The sequence below is a fragment of the Camelus ferus genome, chromosome 35 (genome assembly GCF_009834535.1).
Source record: "Camelus ferus isolate YT-003-E chromosome 35, BCGSAC_Cfer_1.0, whole genome shotgun sequence".
In the NCBI taxonomy this organism is placed as follows: Eukaryota; Metazoa; Chordata; class Mammalia; order Artiodactyla; family Camelidae; genus Camelus; species Camelus ferus.
Genome location: NC_045730.1, coordinates 9,581,322 through 9,602,960, shown reverse-complemented (window position 1 = coordinate 9,602,960; position 21,639 = coordinate 9,581,322). Strand labels below are relative to the sequence as shown.

The 21,639-nt window shown below is 39.3% G+C and overlaps 1 protein-coding gene across 2 annotated transcripts in view; it reads left to right on the top strand.

The window, feature by feature from the left end:
- NEBL (nebulette) overlaps positions 1-21,639 on the top strand; it is a 310,537-nt gene that overhangs the window by 147,055 nt on the left and 141,843 nt on the right. For both annotated transcript variants that reach the window (XM_032473683.1, XM_032473684.1), the window contains exon 4: positions 19,487-19,594. In XM_032473683.1, the coding sequence (XP_032329574.1) occupies positions 19,487-19,594 (108 nt within the window). The remainder of the gene's footprint in view (positions 1-19,486; positions 19,595-21,639) is intronic.

Here is a 21,639-nt window from a genome sequence, read left to right as displayed (position 1 = left end):
ATTTGTAGAGTTTGTTTTCTTTAAACTAAATTTTCTGTTCGATTTAAAAATTTCAATGTTTGCCTGGAAAGCTTCAGAATTAGAAAGTGCTTTTGTTTACTCCTTACAGGTTTTGAGTGAAAATTGGGTGAGCTGTTCAATATTTTTACCTTTTGACAAATGACATGGATTTACCACATAGATAAATTAGGGTAAATTACTTTCTTTTTAAGAGAGTAATTACTATAAAAATTTTAAATACCAGCTTCCTGAGGCAACTAAAACAGGACTTGATTAACCAAAGTGTAACTTAACAGTTGACCGTAAGAAGCTAGTCTTTCTTAGCATCTGATGTGTTGAGGCATTTTTTTCTTGGCTGTGCGTATCACGTGTAGCACTTTTCTGGAGCCTCTCATAGCAGAGGTAAGTACATATGTCTCATTAGTTTGTGGTGGGACTGCCCAGTTGGCCCATTCAGTTTATTAATGTGGCCAGGGTTTGGGTTCTGTCCCTGGGTGAGCCAATTACTGTAATTTCTCTCTACCTTGTACACATCACTCTGCACCAGTTATCACTGGATGCCTGCGAGTACTTAGAAACAAAGATTTTGGGCACAACTCTTGGCAATTTGAGAACAACTGTTATGTTTATTGCTATAGAGATCTGGAGTGATTAAGGAAAGAGGTTTTCCTCCAAGTTCAGTGTTACGGTTAGCCAAAGGTTAATCAGAAAATACCTTTTACTTCACTGATGATTTTGGAAAAGAATTGTAAAATACATTGATATTAAGCCATGATTGAAGCTTAGTGCACATTTTCCCACTAGAATAGAAGCATACTCATAATATTTTTATTTGGTGCTTATTATAAGATATTCTCACTGTTAATTCTCTAGATGATTTTATAGAATGAAGTACACATGTTTTTAGCATTCTCCAAGACCTGTTGAGATCACGTAGTTTAATTTTCTCACCTTAAAAATGAAAAAATACAATTCTCAGGGAACCTGCTAAGATCACTTGGCTTTATGAGGCTCAGCTCCAAGTTTAGAACCCAGATTCCATCACCAGCTTGACCGACGCCCCCCCAGGCCTGTTCTCTGGGAGTGGGGTCTCTCCTGACCCCAGAGATCAGCTTCCAGCCTTAGCGTTTTCCTTATTCTTTACTTAAATTAAATGCCAGTTGGCCCTGCATATCTGTGAGTTCACATCCGCAGGTATGGAGGGGTGACTAGAAGGGACTGGAACATCTGCACACTCTGGTGTCCACGAAGGGTCCTGGAATCAACCCCTCTTGGATGCCAAGGGGTGATGGTAGAGGGCAAACATTCTAGTGAGTATTGTGAGGTCTTACTGTGAGCCATTTTAAGTTTGTTGTCAGTCTGCTCAGATCCATGTAAAACTTGGCATTTTTACTTATGACCTGATTGTCCTGATATGAAAATGTATCTATTATTTCTTTTTGCAGGCATTTCTAAACAAAACTATGATTGAATAAGAGAATATCAAAGTAGATAGAAAAAACACAAAAGCTAGGAAAGATTTTGGGGAAGGAGATAGTAAGAATTTTCAAATACTACGTGCTAAGTCATTCAAAAGAGTAGAAGTGGGATGCTTGCCAGTTCCTGGTCTTAGATTTTTAGAATGGAGAAAACACCTTTTCAACAGAGACAGTGAGTGCACAACTAAATCACAGTTATCTTGTTTTCAATCACTTTGTGGGATTATCTCCTCTTCTGAAAATTGTTTTAAATAACATTTTAGTTATATTATTGTTTTCTCTGCTTAATTAAGTGTGGTTTTCACGAGCAGCTCCAACAGTGACATCCCAGCAAATTCTGGAATACAGAATTCTTGCTGAAGGCTAATAGTTCTGTTTATTTGCAGTCAGTTGGAGAAGGGGACTCCCATCTGAGTAGTCAGTTAAAAACATTTAAACAGTATTTTATGACCATTTTGTTTCTTTAACTACATGGTGGATTCCCAAACCACACGCAGATGATTGCAGGTATCCGCTACTCAGAACGATCAGAACCACTTTTCTGTTGGTGTATATAATTGAGCTTTGATTACAGACAGCTGTGTTAAGTCTTAGCCCGACAGAAGAAAGGTATGATACTCAGAGGAAAGCTGTCTGGGTCTAAAACCCATTTAGAAATTTTATCCGCCAACAAAATGTATATGAGCATATTAATTAGGGCTCTTTTGGTTGCAAGCTCCAGAAAACTGAGTCCCACCTGACATATTGGAATTGTTGGCTTCAGAGCCTGAAGGGCCCAGGGGTGAAACTGGCTTTGAGGCAGGGCTGCCTATAGGCAGAGGGTGTTGTGAGGGCCCAGTTTCTCTCCAACTCTCAATCCAGTGTCTTCATGACAATCTCATTTTCAGGCTGGCTGACCCATGTGGCGGAAAGCTGGCTGCCGCACCTTCAGCCTGTGTCTCTCTGTAGGTGTTAATTCAGTGAGAGGGAGGCCCCCACCCACAATGTCACTGCTTCTCTCTGGCCCTGACTGGGTGTCGTATCTGTGGTTCCCATCACTGACAAGGGGCTGCACTACACTGGCCACTTCCGAGGCATGTAACTCGCCTTTGGAAAGAGTTGGGGAGAGCTGAGTTTTCAAAACAAAGTACGAGTGTTGTACCAAAACAAGGGGTGATGGATGCTGGGTGCTCACAGGATAACAAATACTGACCACAACGGAGATGATATTTTGTGTATTCCACCTCATCAAGTCATTATTTTATAATTTTGCATTTACTGTGAAATGTAGAATCTTTTATTTCATAATACTAGGAAGGGAGTGAGATCAACTATTTTTCTCCATCTGTGAAGCTAATATAAAAATGTCTCTTTGAGGGGCCAGTGTTAGTATTGGAAGCCCCTTTGGGCAGTCTGTCCCTCCAGAAGGACTTGTCGCTGAACCAGTGAGTCTGCTTTTGAATGTTATGTGCTCTCTAGCCCATGCCTCTCCTGACGTGTGAGGTTTGAGCTTGTGCCCACAGAGTAAGACAGTAAATGAAATGACCTGTGTGTTCAAGTGGGCGGGGCCACAGGGTTTCGGTGAGGTAGCTTTGAACAGAAGCTGAGGCTTCAATGATGTCTGAACGGTTCTGATTAGACTCGGGAAAATAATGAAATTCTTGCCTGTTAGAAGAGGGGAATAATCAATTTAAAATATCCTCAGTCTATAAGACAATTCAAAAAGTATTGATACTTAAAAAATAACTCTAACTCTTGCTAACAAAAGCAGCAGGAAGAGCTTTATTAAATAAACACTCGAGGACATGCTATACATTTCAGATCGACTTTTACTACCTACTGAATATTCACACATTCATCATGTTTTTGTCAAGTTCATCATATGATACTCTGTGGACAATGCCAGGCATGCAATGACCCATAGAAATTTCAGTTGTTCAGAATTTGTGTAATAATTTTATGCATTTTTATTGTTTTCACACTCATCATCCCCATTTCCTCCTTTAAACATGGATGTATGTTCCTACCTGAAAATACCATTTAATATTATATATATATAATATAGTCACAATTTAGGTACCTTAGGTTCTTGAGAAACCCACTGTGGCAAGAAGTGGAACCAATGAGGGGAGACATGGGGGCTCCCAGGTTTGCAGTTGTGAAAACTCACTTTGGGTGTGGGTTGTAGATACAAGATGAGAAGCAGAGGGATTAGTAGGCAGGAACTGCAGTCATTCGAGTGAGTGACAGTGGCGCCCTGAACATGGTAGTGGTGAAGGGGGTGGAGCAGAGTGGGTTGCATTTGAGATATTGATGAGAGAAAACTCATTAGCATCTGTAGCTGGGAGTTGGATGGGATGAGGTGAAGGAAAAGAAATGCAAGGAAACTGGAGACCCAGAAAGTAACTTGTTAATTTCACCTAGAAATGTCATGAACAGGGAGGACGGACAGGTCCAGCCATTAACACCTGATGTTAATCGCTGGACAGTCTCCAGTCAGAAACGTAAAAGGATCTGGTGTTCTGATTAGAGTATTTGATCCTGTATGAGCCTTTCCTGGGACTGGGATTAAAAGGTTTCAGACCAGGGAGCTGTTTTAGGAAGCTGGGATATTTATGGTTGGGTGAATTTAAATCTAATTTTAGGATCTGTCCTTTAACTGGGGGATTGTCTCTCTGGTCACGTATATTTTTCATATTTATTTCCTTAATTTTTTCTGCAGTGTCTCTAGAAGTATTTGGATCATTTAAGTGAAGAAGACAGATTTTTAAAAGGCTTTTTTGTTTCATGCCATGTTTTGAGATTAATCTTTTAATGTGATGTATTATCTCAAAATATTTTATTCTCTTTTGGCAAACACTGCTTTCTGTATTTGTTCCTGAGCAAATGCTAGAGATGAGCTTTTGGCTTGAGTTAACAGATGAAACCAAGGATGTATTTGTTATTCCTGTCACTGCGCTCCTGAATTAAGAAATGGTACCTGATGATGTGTGAGGGCAATTGGTGGTTGGCAGGGGGCTTTCAGAGATACCCTTCTGATGCTTTTGTTCCATTTGCCTTTTAGGTTAACATACTAGCTGGAGGGGACAAACATCAGTCATTTCACAATTTTGTTCCCCCCCCGGGTAAGGGGCCTTTTGGTTGCTTCAGTCTCCTCAGAAGAAGGGGAGCAGTGACTGGATTTGGATGGAATTCACCTTTTTCTGGTTCAGGCTCATCCTCCTCCTCTTCCTGTGGGCTCCCAGGCTGGGTGGTGGCTCTCTCCTCTGCTGCAACTGCAGCCTTGTGGTTCTTTGTGTGAGCTGTTACCAATTCCAGTGGCTATGGTTTGTTACCTCTATTTGTACCATAACTAGAAATTTGATAAGGTTATGTGCCTGTCAGATGATTCAGATGTCAGGTGCAGATCCAGCAAAGCAATTTTGACAAGTCAAACATTGGTGCAAAGAGCTGGGGGCGAGGATGACCTGCCAAGAGAAGAAAGTAAAATCTCCTACGGCCTCGCTTTCTTACTCTTTTAACTCGAGGTCAGTGCTTTCACCTCTCTAATTTGCCCCTTCTAAAGTGGCTGTGACATGGCGACTTCCAGCTTCTGTCTAAAGGGCAGTGAAACGGAGGCCTGCTGTCAGGAAGGTGGATGCTGGCATTTAGGGAGATTTGACTTTGGATATTCTGATAAAAACATCTGGGTCTGGAAACTTTATCTTTGATGGAAGCTGAGATTAAGGTCTTAGAAGACAAGGTTTATTAATGCCAGTGTCTGTTCACGTTTGTGTATTCCAGAGAGCTGGGTATTTTTCGTAGGCGACAATGCTTCTGTCTTCCAGGTGGGGGGAAGGGCCCAGTGCCTGGCAGCACCTTTGTCCTCCTATGTTTTCCAGTCCAGGCAGTGGTTTGATAGGTACTGCTCACTGGTTGGGCAGATTGTCTGTTGGATGAGGATTCGGTAGAGCCTAGGATTAATAGGTTTAAGTTTCTTAGAGCCTTTCTGTTTTTCCTCGATTGATTAAATAACTTGTATTTCTGAACTATGCCAATATCTAAACCTCTTCACAGCCCACACTGAACAGTTTACATTGGCATCTGCCTCAGCAGGAGATTCTCCATTTTGTCTGCAGGTTGGACAGTAGTGACCCCCTTTAAAGAGATGCTACTGGAATTGTAGGCATACCCCTAGTGTTTTGCCAGTTGGTTTTGTGAAGTTATGGAATGAATGTAGGCATTCAAGTGTAACTCATCTTGACAAGGGTTTCATTATACTCTGCAAGCACAATTCAAAGAAATAACGAATTTATATTCAGGGAAGTTTTGTTTGAGTTTATTTAAAGAAACGCGACACACACAATCCCTATAATAGCTCTTGCTACTGAAGTATTGATGGTGCTGACAAAAAGAAAACTCAAACCAGATGGTTTCCAAACAGTGGAACCACCTGGCTCTTTGGCAATGCCAACGTATTCCTGTTTCTCAAATAGCTGTGCTCTCATGGACTGTGAAGTATAGAAGTGAGACGTTCATGGGCAGAGTAACATTCCAAAATTAGGATTATTAAGAGATATTAAAACACTTATCCATGTCAGCTTAAACTGGCAACTCTCTTCCATTTCTATTTTCCCCTTCTTTCTCTGTGTAAGTGTAAAGCCCAATTCTTTATTTCCACATTGCAGAGAAAAAAAAATGCTATTGCTTCCTGAGATGTTTATTCTGGCGGAAAAAAGAAAGGTCCTTTGTCCTTTTGGGAAACAGACTCACCCAAACTCCATTAGTGTTTTCAGACCATACAGGAGACTTTTAGGTCAGCAAGTGATTGTCAGCAATATAATTGTACCTGTAACACCATGAAATGACACTGAATCATAAAGCTTGAAACGTCATAGAAATTTAACCAAGATAATATTTTAATTGATGCTCAGATTTATATGGTAATGTTCCTAATTATAATATTAAAATTAAACTTTGGGATTTTCTTGAATTATTTAGTATCTAATTTTTCATGTTGGAAATCAGAGTGAATTTAAAAGTGAAAATATTGAATAATCTACAAACCTTTCTAAGTTGATGCTTAAAAAGGTGATCATGTTAAAGTTTCATGTTGAAGTGGTTACCTTAGTTTTTTACTCATCCATTTGATGAACACCTACTGAACATCTAACTGGCACTATCTGTAACCATTAAAGATCCCATTACTGGCTAATGTATGTAACATGGAAGGCAGTTTAAAAATTAAGGTCTGATTACAGTGTTGTTTAAAATCTAGTCTTTTTAAAGAAGTAATGATATATTTTCATTAAAATTACGTTTCAGTCTAAGTCAAGGTCTTTGAAGTTTACAGAATGTTTGAATTACCATCTTGTACATAATAGGGTAGAAATAGCGAAGATTTCAAGATGTCAAACCTGGGTTTGAATCCTGACTCTACTGCTTGCCAGTAGGTGACACTAGGTTTGTGTCTCAATCACTCAATCACAGTTCCCTGTATCAGTTAGATGAGGTAGGGGCACAGTCAGGGTGGTATGGCTGCAGACTCTGTATTAGTTAGGATTCTGTGCTGTAAGAGGTAGAAAACCTAACCCTCGATCACTTGAACAAGATGGTAATTTCTTTTGAGGATGTTAGGGTACACAGATCCATGGGCAGGAATGTACCTGTTTGAGCTTCAGGAACAGTCTGGATCAGGACTCAAATGCCACCAGCCTAGGGCTCTCTTTTTGGCAGATGAGCTGCACCTGCTCCTCTGGGTTGTGGTGGTGGCAAACCTGGCTGTCGATAGTTCATATTTTATATCTCTAGAGTTTTAGGTGCCAGAAAGAGACTTGCTTTACACTTTGGGTCCCAATGCCTAGCCCTCTCAAATGTCTAGACTTGGACTAGCTTAGGTCACGGACTGACTGCCTTTGGGTCCATCCTCGGTGGTTAAGGATGTGGGTCCTGTGGGGAAATGACACCACTTGTGAAAACTGAAATGAGTGGTTGAGGCACAGGACCATTACTAGAAGGAGGAGGTCGTGGGTGGACCAGACAATACATTTCTCATATGTAAACAGTAGTAACAGAGACATCTCTTTTCCAGTATGATTTTGAAGATGAAGCAAGATAGTCTGTCAGATGCCTAGTACAACGTCTGATGCCTCGGACGTTGTTAATAAATCATAGCTGCCATCACAGAGCAGGGAGGCAACAAGCCAGCATTTCTCAAAACTGACACCTGTAATCAGCGTGATGCTCTCACTCTTAACTAAGAAACCGCGATTCTTCACTTCTTTCTTCCATGCTGCTCAAGTATTTATTTCTGATCATTTCTTCCCCGTGGAAGACCTAAATTAGTACTAAGTTTCTAGTTGTAGCATGGATATGTTAATGACCTGTAAACATTTCTAGGAAATGTGTGTTTTAAATAAAATTCTGTATTAAGGATTTCATCTTTAAAATTGTTTGATTAAAAAGGCTTGTTGGGGTTTTTCCGGGTGGCAGAAGCTCTCGCTCATGGAAGCTATTCTCAGTGTCATTTGCGTGCATCTTAAGTATATAATGTATTTAGATTTATTCTTCTTTTGCATTCTTTTCTTTGTTTGTTTTTGTGTGCTCTAGTTTTGATTTTCCTTTTCCTCCAGTTTTGTAGACGTGGAGGAAGCATGTTTTCTTACGGAAAAACAGCCGATGTTGCCTGATGGAGAATGCCATTGCAGGTGTGGGAGGGTTGTTAGGGCCAATTTTAACGACATTATCAATCTGTTAGGGAGCAGGCGTGTGTAAGAAGCATGGGGGATCATCTGTCACTTCATCAGCTGTGACTCTGGGAGTCAGGACAGGTTATTTTCACTTTCATGACTGTTCTGTGCTGGTTCAGCTCTGTTTGTTTACATTTGCTTGATTCTTGATTTTATCCTTCTTTTCTTTACCGTAGTTTGAATGTGGCTTTCTTTTCTGAATGACTAATTCCTAATTAGCTTTTTCCTAACTGAAAATTATCCATTTTGTAATTCAGAATATGCACACAGGAATGTTCCCTGTTATAACTCCTTATCCTCTCCTTAATTTAACCTTGCATGATATCTTCTGGTCCAAATCATTTGAATAATATTCTACCCTGGGTGTGAATTAGGCTGTTTATATTTAAACATTTAAATCATAATCATATAATGGGATGATTAATAGTTAAAAGAACAAAATTCCAGAAATCAGAATTCATAAATTGTCTGAATTATTATATGTTACTTAGTAGACTTTATTTTTTATTTATTATTATATTATTTATTTTATTTCTTTTTTTTAATTTTAGGGGAGGAGGTTATTAGGTTTATTTATTTTTTTAGAGGAGGTGCTGGGGATTGAACTGAGGGCCTTATGCATGCTAAGCATGTGCTCTACCACTTGAGCTACACCCTCCCCCTAATAGACTTTAGTTTTTAGAGCAGTTTTAGGTTTATAGCAGAATTGAGCAGAAAATACATATATACTCCCCTTCCCTCAACATCTCTCACCAGTGTGGCATATTTGGTACAACCAATGAACCAACATGGACACATTCTTATCAACCAAAGTCCATAGGTTATGTTAGGGTTCACTCTTGGTGGTGTACATTCTATGGGTTTTGACAAATGCATAATGACATGTAGCCACCACTAGAGTATCATACAGAATAATTTCATTGCCTTAAAAATCCCTCTTGTTCCATCTATTCATTCCTCCCTCCCTCCCTCTCCCCAAGCCTCTGGAAACCATGGATCTTTTGATTGTTTCTGTAGCTGTGCCTTTTCCAGAACGTCATTTGGTTGGAATCTTACAGTTTGTAGCCTTTTCAGACTGGCTTCTTTCATCTAGTAATATGTCTTTTAAGTTTCTTCTGTGTCTTTCATGGCTTGATAGATTTTTTTTTTTTTACTGCACATTATTATATGTTATTTAAAAAGTAACTTGGCAACATAAATCAGCAAGAGTCAGGCTCTGTGAGTCAGTCACTCCTCGAGACTACATCAGACATTAGAATATTAATTGTTCTTTGTTCCTTTAGTACCTGAAGAGTTAATTGGATGATACTTTAGTTGCTTGGAAAAGTTAATCATCAAATACTTAGTGTACTCCCCAGAGTCACTTACAACTCGTAGGCAGAATTTGGTGGATTAGTTACATTTCTCCATTGTAAGTTTCTTGGTGAAAATATGCATTTGGTGTATATATTTTAGTCACCAGTTTTCTTCATTGGCGTAGACATGACTTTTTGGTTTGAATCAGTAGTCCCATCAGTACAGGCATGCCTTGTTTCATTGTGCTCTGATTTACTGCACTTTGCAGATATGTGTTTTTACAGAGTGAAGGTGTGTAGCAGCCCTGTGTCGAGCAGATCTGTCGGCACCATTTTTCCGACAGCATTTGCTCCCTTCGTGTCTCTGTGTCACATTTTGGTAACTCTCACAATAGTTCAGACATTTTCATTATGATATTTGTTATGATGATCTGTGATCAGTGACCTTTGATGTTACTGTTATGACTCAGTGAAGGCTCAGTTGATGGTTAACTTTTATTTTTAAGCAATAAATAAATTTTTCATTAGCATATGCACATTTTTTTTAGACATAATGCTGTTGCACATTTAATGGACTACAGTGTGGTGTAAGCATAGCTTTTATATGCACTGGGAAACCAAAAAGTTCCTGGGACTTGCTTTATTGTGATATATGCCTCATTGCAGTGATCCGGAACTGAACCCGTGATGTCTCTGGTGTATGCCTGCACTGTAGGCTTGGCAGTGGCCTTCTCCCCGCTGGCCTGATCCTTACTAATAGAAAATTTAAACAATTGTTTCCTTCAAAAGAAATACCCGAAAACACTTTTTTAATTTAATTTTTTTCAGTTTTTTAAAAAACTTATTTATTTTATTGTTATTTGGGGAGGGCAGGGAGAGGATTAGGTTTATTTATTTGTTTAATGGTGATACTGGGGATTGAACTGAGGACCTCATGCATGCTAAGCATGTGCTCTACCACTTGAGCTATACCCTCCCCCATGTCAGTTAGATGTTTTTAATAAAAAGCATGGGCTGTGGTAAACTTTACTTTGGGTGATAGTTTTTGTTCCTTTTATGGCACCACAGGTTCCGTTACAGAGAGTGAACTAGCTAAAATTTTAATTTATGCAAATCTTCTGGCATCCTCTTCTAAGAAATGTTCAGTTGCTTCCACTTTCCCCTTTGCTTTTTTATGGGACATTGTTTATATCTCATGGGTGTTCAGTTTGATATTTTTCATTTTGGCATTTTTTTCATTGTCCGATGAATTGAAAGAAAATGTCCGGGGAGGATGCTAGAGGGAGACTTCTGCCTCCTATTAGCTCTGTCACCTCCTCAAACTCCCTTCCTTCATCTAGAAAAATGAGCATTAAATTGTGTAGCTGCTAGGATTTATCTGACAATAATATAGATAAAGCTTATTTTAATTTCCATTTCTTTTATTTATTTATATTCTATTTTGATCTTTAAAAGACTTGCAGGAGCTCCCTGGTATTTCCACGCAGTAGGAAGTGTTCTCTGGATGTTTAGTTACTGTGGGTGAGTTAACAGCGTCCTTGTGGGAACGGAGTGCTGAGCACTCCTGACACATTTCCTGCTGGCTTTCCCTCCTGGCTCTGTGAGCATCATCTATAAACCACTGGCTGCAGTGCGTGGGATGTGGTAGAGAGCTGACAGGTGTCAGACACTGTTGTATCATCTCATTTGATTCTCACAAACATGCTAGCAATACAGTACTACAATTCTGCTTATTTTCTACACAGGGAAACTGAGGCTCTGAGAGATTAAGTAACCTGCCTAAGGTCACACGGCTATTAAGAGGCGGAGCCAAGGCCCAAGACGAGTTTTTCAAAATCCTAAGACAGAACTGGTAACCTCTAAGTTACACTTCAGTGTTTTAGGGGTGATTTTTAATTAGCTTGTTGAGAAATTAATGACAATGTGCTTTTTATTACATATTCAGAGTATTTATTTAGAGTAAAATCTAGATTTCAGTGTTTTTAAAGGAACTCCAGGGAGGAGGGGATAGCTCAGTGGTAGAGTGCATGCTTAGCATGCTTAAGGTCCTGGGTTCAATCCCCAGTACCTCCATTAAAATAAATAAATAAACTGAATTACCTAACCCTCACCCCATTTTTTTTTAAAAAGGAACTCCAAAACTGGTGAAGTTGGATTGTGAATATACCTAGAATGTACTCACAAATCTGTGAGTATTCAGTAAGCACCCCCGCAGATGCAGTGGAAGGCTAATTGAAGGCCTAGAAATCTGTGGAAATTATTTTTAATGCCTTTTAATTATCTTTAGAAGGGTAATTAAAATTTTAATTTTATTTAATTAACCATAAATTTACAAATTATGTGATTAATTTATAAAAAACAAATTCACTTTTGAGCTTATTTAACATTTGTTAAAATTAACTTCACCTTAAAAAAAGCCCTTAATCAGATTTCCCTTTGTAGTTGTTTAATTCCCATCTAGCATCGTAAGATTAGCCAATTTTCTGCATTTCAGACATTAAAAATACCAAACTCAATAGTAATCAATCATGAAATAGTTATTAAGCTTTTAATATATGCTTAGCACCAAGCAAAATGCAATGAGTTAGAAAGAAGCATATGGCGCACATTCTCCAGCACTTTGAAATCTACTGCACTACACGAGATGGTGCAAAATTAAGTGCTGAATTTTGCAGATCCAACCAAGAATTTTGCATGTAGTTTAAAAATGATGGGACCCTCACAGTCTCCCCTGGAAGAAATGTAAAATATCCATCGTGTCATGAAAGATAATAAACTTGGTCATTTGATCTTATTGTGTCATATGGAGACTTCAAAATGTGTGACATAAAGAGCAGAATAACATGCGTCAGTCATAAACATGCCTGTGGATGTTAGGCTTCTGTTAAACACATTCTGACAAGGTCAGCTGCTTTAAGGCTAAATAATGTCTTCCTTATGTTTACTCTCCTGCCCCAGGTTCTTCTTAGCTGACTGGTCTACCGTGATTTGCCCAGGATCCTCTCAAACTGCTACTAAAAACTGCTCACGAACCTGTGTTTGGAATCCCTTTTACAACACCCTTTCATCCTCTCTCAATTTCTCTTTTCCTGTCTTTTTGCTTCATTTCAGTATTTGCCAGCAGAGTGACACAGCTTCATTAAGACGAATAAGCTTAGAGTGACTACTTTAACTTTCAGCCTGTAGATGTCCGCTGACTAGGTCACCTGCCACTCATGGAAAAGCCAAGTCTGGTCTTTAAGCTGACTGAAAATATCAACCGAATATTCCATGTCTATTCTCCTGCTCATGACTTTTTTTTTTTTTTTAAACCTGTGGAGATTCCCCATCCAGGATTTTAAAACTCTGTCTCTGCTTTCTTTGAAATCACTTTATTGTCAAATATTTGATCAATACAGAAGGATATATGGAGCGTACATTGTAACTTTTACTGCAGGATAACAGAAGGATCGCATGGGAATCTACCTTCCAACTTAAGAACCTGCACATCACCAAGGACAATGAGGCCCCCTGGCCTCCTTCCAGGAGCAGACCTCCTCACAACTGCCTGGACGTTAGCTTATCAGGTCCCTTGCCCCCCCATTTATGTACCCCATATGCATGTGTTCCTCGCCTTTTTCTCCTTCAACAAAACGTTTCTGAGATTCAGCCACAGGGATCCATGTGGCTGTAGTCCATTTATTTTTCACTCCTGGGTAGTATTATACTGTATGAATATACAACAGTTTATTCATCTCCTGTGGATGGATATTTAGGTTGTCTCCAATTTTTTTGGATAATACAAATGTTATTTCGAACATGTTGGTCTGTGTCCCCAGATGCTCAAAGGCAAGGGTTCATTTAGAGAGGAGGGTGGAGGAGATGCTGAGCTTATCTTTGTAGGATGTGTCTGTCTTTGGCCACACTTAGTCTCCTTTTGGTTTATTGTTCAATGATTTACAGGTCTCTGATTCCACTTGGTTTTCTTTTTTTTTCCCCCACCATCAGAAATGGCTTTCTGTCTAAGAATAGCCTTTCTCATTAGTCATTTTCATTTTCTTCATTTATTTGTATTGTTATAGTATCAATAATTGTGGTAATTGCAGCATTTGGGGGAGAGAACTTGTATCTCAGAATTAGCAAATAATTCAAGTGGCAGCTCTGTTCACTCTTTTGATTTTTCACTTTTCCTTTTCAGACATTGTGAGCCTTTTTCTTAAGCCTGGCAAGAACCCTCCTGGTTTCCAGGCTCTTCCTCTGTCTGAACTTGTGAGTGTTACTTGCTGATGACTCCAAACAAAATATCACTGAGCACGCACACGTTGACAAAATGATCATACTTAAGCAATAAAGGTCATTTTTGAAATTTAGTAAGAAGGAGGAGACTAATATTTGCTAACGACCTAGTAAGGGCATGTCCCTGCTTGATGTTTTCTTGTTATTTATGTTAACCCTGCAAACATCGTGTGGCATGTTGCTTTTTTTCTTTTCTTTTTCCATTTTGTAGCTGAGGATCAGTAGTGTTAGAGAAATGGAATGAATTAAGATCCTTGGACAGAATTAGGGTTTAAATTTAGGTCTTTTGATTCTTGACTTAGGGTTCTAATCTATAATACAGAACGATAACTCTGTGTGCGTGTGGATACACCTGCTGGTACATGTCAGGGTTAGGCAGCATTCAGTATTTGAAATACATTTTTAAGCTGCTTCTGAAGAAAAATATGGCAAATCAAATTGCCTATTGTGCATATTTCTTGCGTTTGATTCTAAGTGCCTTTTCAAAGTGCCTTTACTTAGTCTTGGAGGGATAAGCTAATGGAGTCTGGGACTGCATTCCCTTCCAGCTGCAGCACCTTCTCTGTCTGGACTCACAGTAGTGTCTTGATCCTGTGTGCTTCCTCCTGTGCCCTTCCTGCCCTGTTCTGACAAGCGCATGCTGCTCACCTGGCTCAGTCTCCCGGGGGGCCAGGGTCTGAGGCTGGGCCCAAGAACTCTCTCTGCCTTCTGTGGTCCTGAGACTGTTCTCTAACAGTGGGTGAGTGGGGAAGGAGGACCAGAATTGCCTGTCCCCTTACTGGTCTCCTGCTTCTGTTCTGCTCACTCGAGTGGGTTAACACGGTGGCCAGAAAGAGCCTGTTAGGCCGGAAGCCCAGCATGTTGCTGCCCTGCCTGCAGCCCTCACTGCCCTGCCTACAGCCCTCACTGCCTTCTGGTCTTTACTCACTGAGGCCATCCCTGACCACCCTGTCTAAAAGAGCAGCATCCCTGACTCTCCTCATGTCACTTCTTGCTTTGTTTTTCTCTTAGTCCTTACCACTGACTTAGCATTTATTCAACTGATACAAATCTTGTGTCTTTTCTTTCTCTCCCACTGTAATGTCAGCTCCATGAGGCAGGGCTCCTTGACTGTTTTCTTTGCTGCATTGTTCCCACCCCTGGAACAGTACTTGGCTCATAGTAGGTGCTCAGTAAATATTTGTTAAATGAACAAAGGATTGAGGAGGTGAATACTTGAGGAGATTCCAAAGAATGACATTCCTAGAATACTGCCATTGTTATTCGTGGAATCATCAAAAAATACTTTCTAATAGAATAGAGGACAAGAGACTGGAGGTGATTTTATATCCGATGCTGGAACATAAGGGAAGAAAAGGCATTTTTAGTGGGGACAGAGCAGGAGTTCTTCTAAAAGCAGCTTATACAAGGCTTAATGAATACTTGTTGAGTAAATGTGGAGTAAGTTAACATACAAGAGCATGCGCTGGACTGAATGTGTCCCACTGAGATTCGTATGTTGAAACCTAATCCCCAGTGCGATGATACTAGGAGGTGGGGACTTTGGGAGGTGATTAGGCCATGAGGATGGAGACCTTGTAAATGGAATTGGTGCCCTTATAAAAGAGATCCCGAGAGCCCCCATGTCCCTTCTGCCGTGTGAGGCTGCAGTGAGTAGACAGCCAGCTAGGAGCCAGGAAGCAAGCTCTCACCACACATTGAGTCTGCTTGCACCTTGATCTTGGATTCTTCAGCCTCCCGAACTATGAGAAATCAATTTTTGTTGTTTATAAGCCACCCAGTCTACGGCATTTTTGTTGTAGCAGCCCAAATGGACTGAGATAAGCACCGTGGCTAGCAGTTTTCTTTCCAAATCTGATCTAGATCTGTGTTTCTTAGCCTAATCTCCTGGCTCTTCCCCTTCCTTCCACCCCCTGCCCTCAGATGCTCCAGCCAGACAGAGCCATGTTTCAGTCCCTGGATGTGAGGTTCCTCTCTTCCCTCTGGATCTGGGCCACATGCCCTCTGTCTGCTCCTGGCCCTCTTCTTTCTCTCTCCCCCATTCCCTCCCTTCCCTTTCTTAATCATTATCAGTCAACTTCCATGGGCCAGGTGCTGTGCTAGGTTATTGGATCACAGAGCTCAATAAAACTTTGCCTGTGTCCCTGAGTTGCATCTCTTCTAGAGTTGGGGGCTGTGACTCCATTGTCATTGCAATTCAGAGTGATAACCATTCTAATAGGCAGGTGTCAAGCTATGAGGCTCAGGACTGGGAGGAGGCCAGTCCAGTCCAGCTCACAGAGGCACACTGCTGGCGCTGAGCTTTAATGAATAAATGGATTATGTTTCCCAAGGGCTGAGGGTAGGAAACATTCTGTCGGTGACAAGGAACCCTGAGTGGTCTTACGAGAGCGCTCTTCACACAGTTCTTACAGATTTGCACAGCCTGCAGGTGTGCCTCTTGGCAAAGACAGATTGTCGCCCAGCACCTGCACAGATGGAGCTCAGGATTCATTGCCACCTGTGTGGTCACCAGATGACACATCCAAGGTGTTTTGTAGGGGTCCGGTCATTCACACAACTCCAACAAAAAATGAATATCTATCCAAGAATAACTTTAGTAAAATTTGTAAATGGAAGCTAAGAGCTGATTCTTAATGTGATATATTTTGCTTTTTAACCACTGATCTGTTTGATTGTATAGAACTGTTCTTTTTGACATTAGCTAATCCTTTCAAGTCAAGCAAAACCAATATGACGAAGATAATGCTGGGTATTTGCACAGCACCTTATACTTGCTGAAGTTCTTTCCTGTGACTTATCTCATTCAGTCCCTGCAGCCTTGTTAGTTAAGAAGCTACCAGAATCTCTAATCAGAGATGAGGAAACTTTGGCCCAGAGAAGCTAGGAGACCTGTGAGGTGACTGGCGAGTGACAAGGATGGGATGAGAAATCTAGGCTCTTGTCCCCTAAAGCAATGCTTTTTCCCTGATACAATCCCCTATTTTTATAAAATGTTAAATCTTGTATCACAAATAGGAAGAACTGGAGCATAGAAGTAAACAAGGAGAAATTCACGTGTTAATATCTCTGGGAACCTTGTTGTACCTGTGTATACGTTGTAGGCATGATGGGGGGTTGGGTTGTATTAATCAGAATTCTTTTCATTATTAAAAGGGGAGAAATTAGTTCACTTTAACTGATAAACCCAGTAGTTCTGGCTTTAGGAAGAGTTGGATCCAGGTGCTTGAATGATGTTGTCAGGAGTCTCTCCTGGCCTCTTGCTTTGCTTGCCTCTGGGCTTCGCCATCATTGGGTGGGGGCCAGATGATGGCCAGCAGCTTCAGTTTTCCACCTGCTAGACTAGCCAGACCATGGGGAAAGAGCACCGCTTTCCCAAGAGTTCCTGCCGAAGCCCCAGCTGTGGGCTCTTGGACACATGCTGGATTATGTGTGTGTCAGTTCCTGAGTCCAGGGTGCAGGGCGCTTATTGGCTGGATTCGGTCGTGTTGTGAGGGCAAAGGAGACATATGAGATTGAAGGGAGGAGTCTACTTATTCCTCCCTGTCCTCTGATCTCTTTTTATATCCACTTGCCTCTCAGATTCTGCAGACCTGGCAAGCCATCAGGTATAACATTTAAAATTAGACCTAAGTAGAGAGATAGGATGTAAGTGGCTGGGAGTATGGAAAAGAGAGGCTGACCAATGGCTTCAAGGCTGCCTGTATGCAGTAAAGATTTACTGGGTGGGTTGGTGCTTGAGCTGGTGCTAAGTGTATAGGAGGCTTGGTTGTGGATCACACCATTAAAAAGGATTAAACATCTTCTAAAACTCTGCAAACCAGTCATGTAGATGATTGTATTATACACTTTGAAACTAGTCATTTAATGAGGCAAGCCCCAGTCAGATGATTCTTATGTGTCTTGTGAATGTGGAAAGGACCGTTAAATGATAATTAACTCAAAACCTATGATTCTGGAATTTAATGTTTTTTTTTTTTTCTTTTCAATTCTTTCTCTGGAAATTGCCATTAAAAAAACAAAAACAAAAACAGAAACCCCAAGCTAATCACAAAAAGAATATGTGATTCTCTGAAACTGGTGTTAAGGATGTCAGAACTTGGCTTATAGATTTCCCTTCTTCTCTGTGCCTGTTGCTGTTGCAATCTTGTCATCTTTTTTACTTTTATTACTTTACTATGCTGTGCCCTGGTGCTTATTTCAAGCAAAGCTAAATGGCTTCCCTGCTTAGTTAGGCATAAAACACTGAGAATGTGCTGCTGTGTATTTTCACACATGCTGGGAGATTGAAGGTTAGAAGGCTAATCTCATTCAGTATTTTCTGTAGAAGAAAAATAATACAGTTTATTTGACTTTTTATTTATGGAAATAATTCAAGGAAGGGTTTTATACATCTAAATGAAAACGTGGAGGGAAAATTAGATATTCGTCACCTAAAAGTGATGAAAGTATCTGTATCTTTTTATTTATTGTCAACTGGGATTTTTTTTTTTCTTTTAAGCTCTTCTGATGAAAGGAAATCTTCCAGTAGCCCCAAGGACAGTTGTGCCTGAAAGAACTGAATATTTAAATGTAAACATGACTCAACAAAAACAGTCATTCCGTGCTCAGCTAAGGGGACTTTTCAAATTTATACAGAAAGTAACACAGAATCTAATTTTTAATTAGCCACCCTAAATGTTAATTATTAATTTAAGTTTAATTTGAAGCTGATAATTATGAATGTGAAAATGGGAGATTATATGGGTTATCAGATATGTTTCCATATTTCTTGATATTTAGGCTTTTAAAGAGATAAGAATAGTCCAACTGGTGTGACTGTCTCAGTCATTAAGAAGCAGAATATTTAACTGGTGTGACAGTTATGGTCATTATGCTAATAATAGGAGATGGGGCCCTGGTAAGATTAAGCATTAGCTGTTCCAGTGCCATGATGAAACTGTAAAATTCGGCTTCACTGGGTTGTAATTAGAAAAGAAATGTATTAAAATACCGGAAAAAAGTTAGGTACCTCAGCACACAGTATGCCAAGGGCTTGTGCTGAAGCCTTTTAATCCCTAGGTGTGGCCTGTTTTATAAATATTTCTGTAAGCATTTGCACATTCAACATTTGGCAGTGCAACATTGTATAACCATATCCATATGCTTTGCCTTATGAAATAGAAGGAAAACTTTGCTAGGACACGGCTGCTGTGGATAATCTTGTATACCTCCCTCCTCCATAGTGTGGTCCAGGCTCAAAGCGATGCTTTGTCACTGACAGGACAAGCCATGGGAGTAGAAGATTTAGCTTTCTTTTTCCACATTTTTTTTTAGTTGTTGTACCACTATGAATGTTGATAATAATAACTATTATGGAGCACTTGCTTGCTTCCTATGGGCTTGCTTCCTATGTGAATGAAGACATTTGATTCTGTCATTCAACCTATTAAATAGCATTATTTAAGTATTATTATTGTTGTTGTCATTATCACCATTTTGCGGATGAGACCACCGTGGCACAGAGTGATTGAGTAACTTGCCTAAGGTCGCCCAGTGGCTGCTGGGACACAGAGCAAGCAGTCTAGCTGTGCACTGTGTCCGCCTGCCGGCAGCGCTGTGCCTGGAGGCATTGCTTCCAGTTTTAGCAGCTTACTTGGCCCTGGCCTATCCTGAGTGGGATTTGTGATTCTTCTGTTTCCTTTTCTTTTTCTTTCTTTTCTTTCTTTCTTTTCTACTCTCCTTCTGTTAGGTCAAGTACAAAAGAGATTTTGAAGAAAGCAAAGGGAGGGGCTTCAGCATCGTTACAGACACTCCTGAACTACAGAGGCTGAAGAGGACTCAGGAACAAATCAGTAATGTAGGTGACCATTTGCTCAGTGACGTGATACCCTAACTTGTAGTTCTGGTGTGAAAGTGAAATCGGGCAACTTGGAAGTGTTCTTATTGCTATGGGCTGCAAGGAGTACTCAGTGTCCTCAGAAAATATGCCAAGTTCATCTGTTAAATTCCTTCCCTTTGATTTGATCACAGTTATCTGGAGCCTAACACTTTAACAGCAGTGACAACAGGCATACATCATTTTGTTGTGCTTTGCTTTATTACACGTCACAGATAATTTTTTTTAACAAATTGAAAGTTTGTGGCAACACTTTGTTGTCAGATTATGTTTAGACATTTTTCGCAATAAAGCATCTTTAACTTAAGGTATGTACATTGCTTTTTAAAGACATAATGCTGTTGCATACTTAACAGACTGCCCTATAGTGTTAACATAACTTTTATATGCCCTGGGAAACTGAAACATTCACTGGGACTTGCTTTATTGTGATATTTGCTTTATTGAGTCACTCTGGAACTGAACCTACAATATTTCTGAGATATGCCTGTATATTTCTGAATACACTTGTAATTTATTTAAGTTGATGTGTTTAGTAAATTGATTTATTTAGTACATCAATTTAATTATATAAATTAATTGTGTATTCAGAAATAATAGTCACCGCTATTAAAAGAATTTATTGTAATTTAGCATCTTATTCCATTTTGAGTGATTCTCAGCTTTTGAATTTTTCCAAAATAGTACTTGTATAGGTAAACTAGTAAAACCTATCAGTTAATTTTTTGCTGTGGATAAGTGTACAAAATATACACACAAGGTTATTGGTATCTGGAGAAATCTCATATTTGCTGACTGTGTGTATATAAGATTTCATATTTTAAATTAGGTATTTGCTGAAATGACATATTACATCTAATTTTTGAAATAAACATTTATATTTGAAGTTGCTTTGGATTTGAAAGCTGCATCTTGTTTGGTAATAAGACTTTCTTGAAAAAGAAAATTGAGACTAGCAGAGAAGTTCAAAACATATGAGGGACCAAAATGTGTTAATCCAGTATTTATTAAAGGTGGATAAACAGCTCTTCTTAATTTTTCTGATCCATATATGTAATTATGTTTCTTCTAAAGTTTTATATGAAGTGTGTTGACATGAATTTTTTTCCAGAAAAAAATTAGTTCAATGTTAGGTATTCAAGGGGAAATAAGAATTAAAGTCAGCAACTATGTACCTGATGTGAAAGTTTGGGCAAATATGTGGGATTTATACCATTTTTCACTAGAAGTCTATTGTGTGTATCACTTGTACAGTCACCAAAATGTGTATATCTAAGTGTTTTAAGTTATGTAGCATTGATTTCCAGGAAATGTTTAATTAGCAGATTGTTTTAAACTCACTTGTATTTGGCCATTATCATTATATACATACATACAGATAGATAGATAGATAGATAGATAGATAGATAGATAGAGGAAATTTGTAGACAGAATCATAGGATATAAGTTGAGAAATAATTGTATTTGTCAAAAGTTCAAAAATGGAATTATTTGATATTTTAAAATATTTATTTAAGGAGTGAGAGAAGGCAGAGGAAACACTTTGTTTTGCCATACTCCCTAAGGTTTATTCATTGTTTGCTCTTTAAATGGACATTTTATTTCAGTAAGAACTTTTTCCTTTGAAGAGAAAGGTTTGAATTTTAAAGATGCATGGCGTTTGTCCCTCAGTTTTCCTACCCCCATTCCAACAACCCACCAGTCATGAATTCTGAAGATCACTTTCATTGTCTTTCTTCCTCTTCATTCTTTCATTAAATCAAAATCCTATTTCTGTTTTTTAAAATGCAAATTAGAGATATGTTCCACTGGCAGTTATATTCGGTAATGTTTCTTTCCTTGGATCACTTTTGGAGAACATTTTTTAAAAAAAATAAAAATAACACTGCATAAAACAAAGTTACATCATAAATCTTCAACTATCACAGACATTTATTTCAAAAAGAACTAAACATTTCTACTTAAGACATCCGACAGCTAACATAAGGATTGCAGTTGATTCAAAG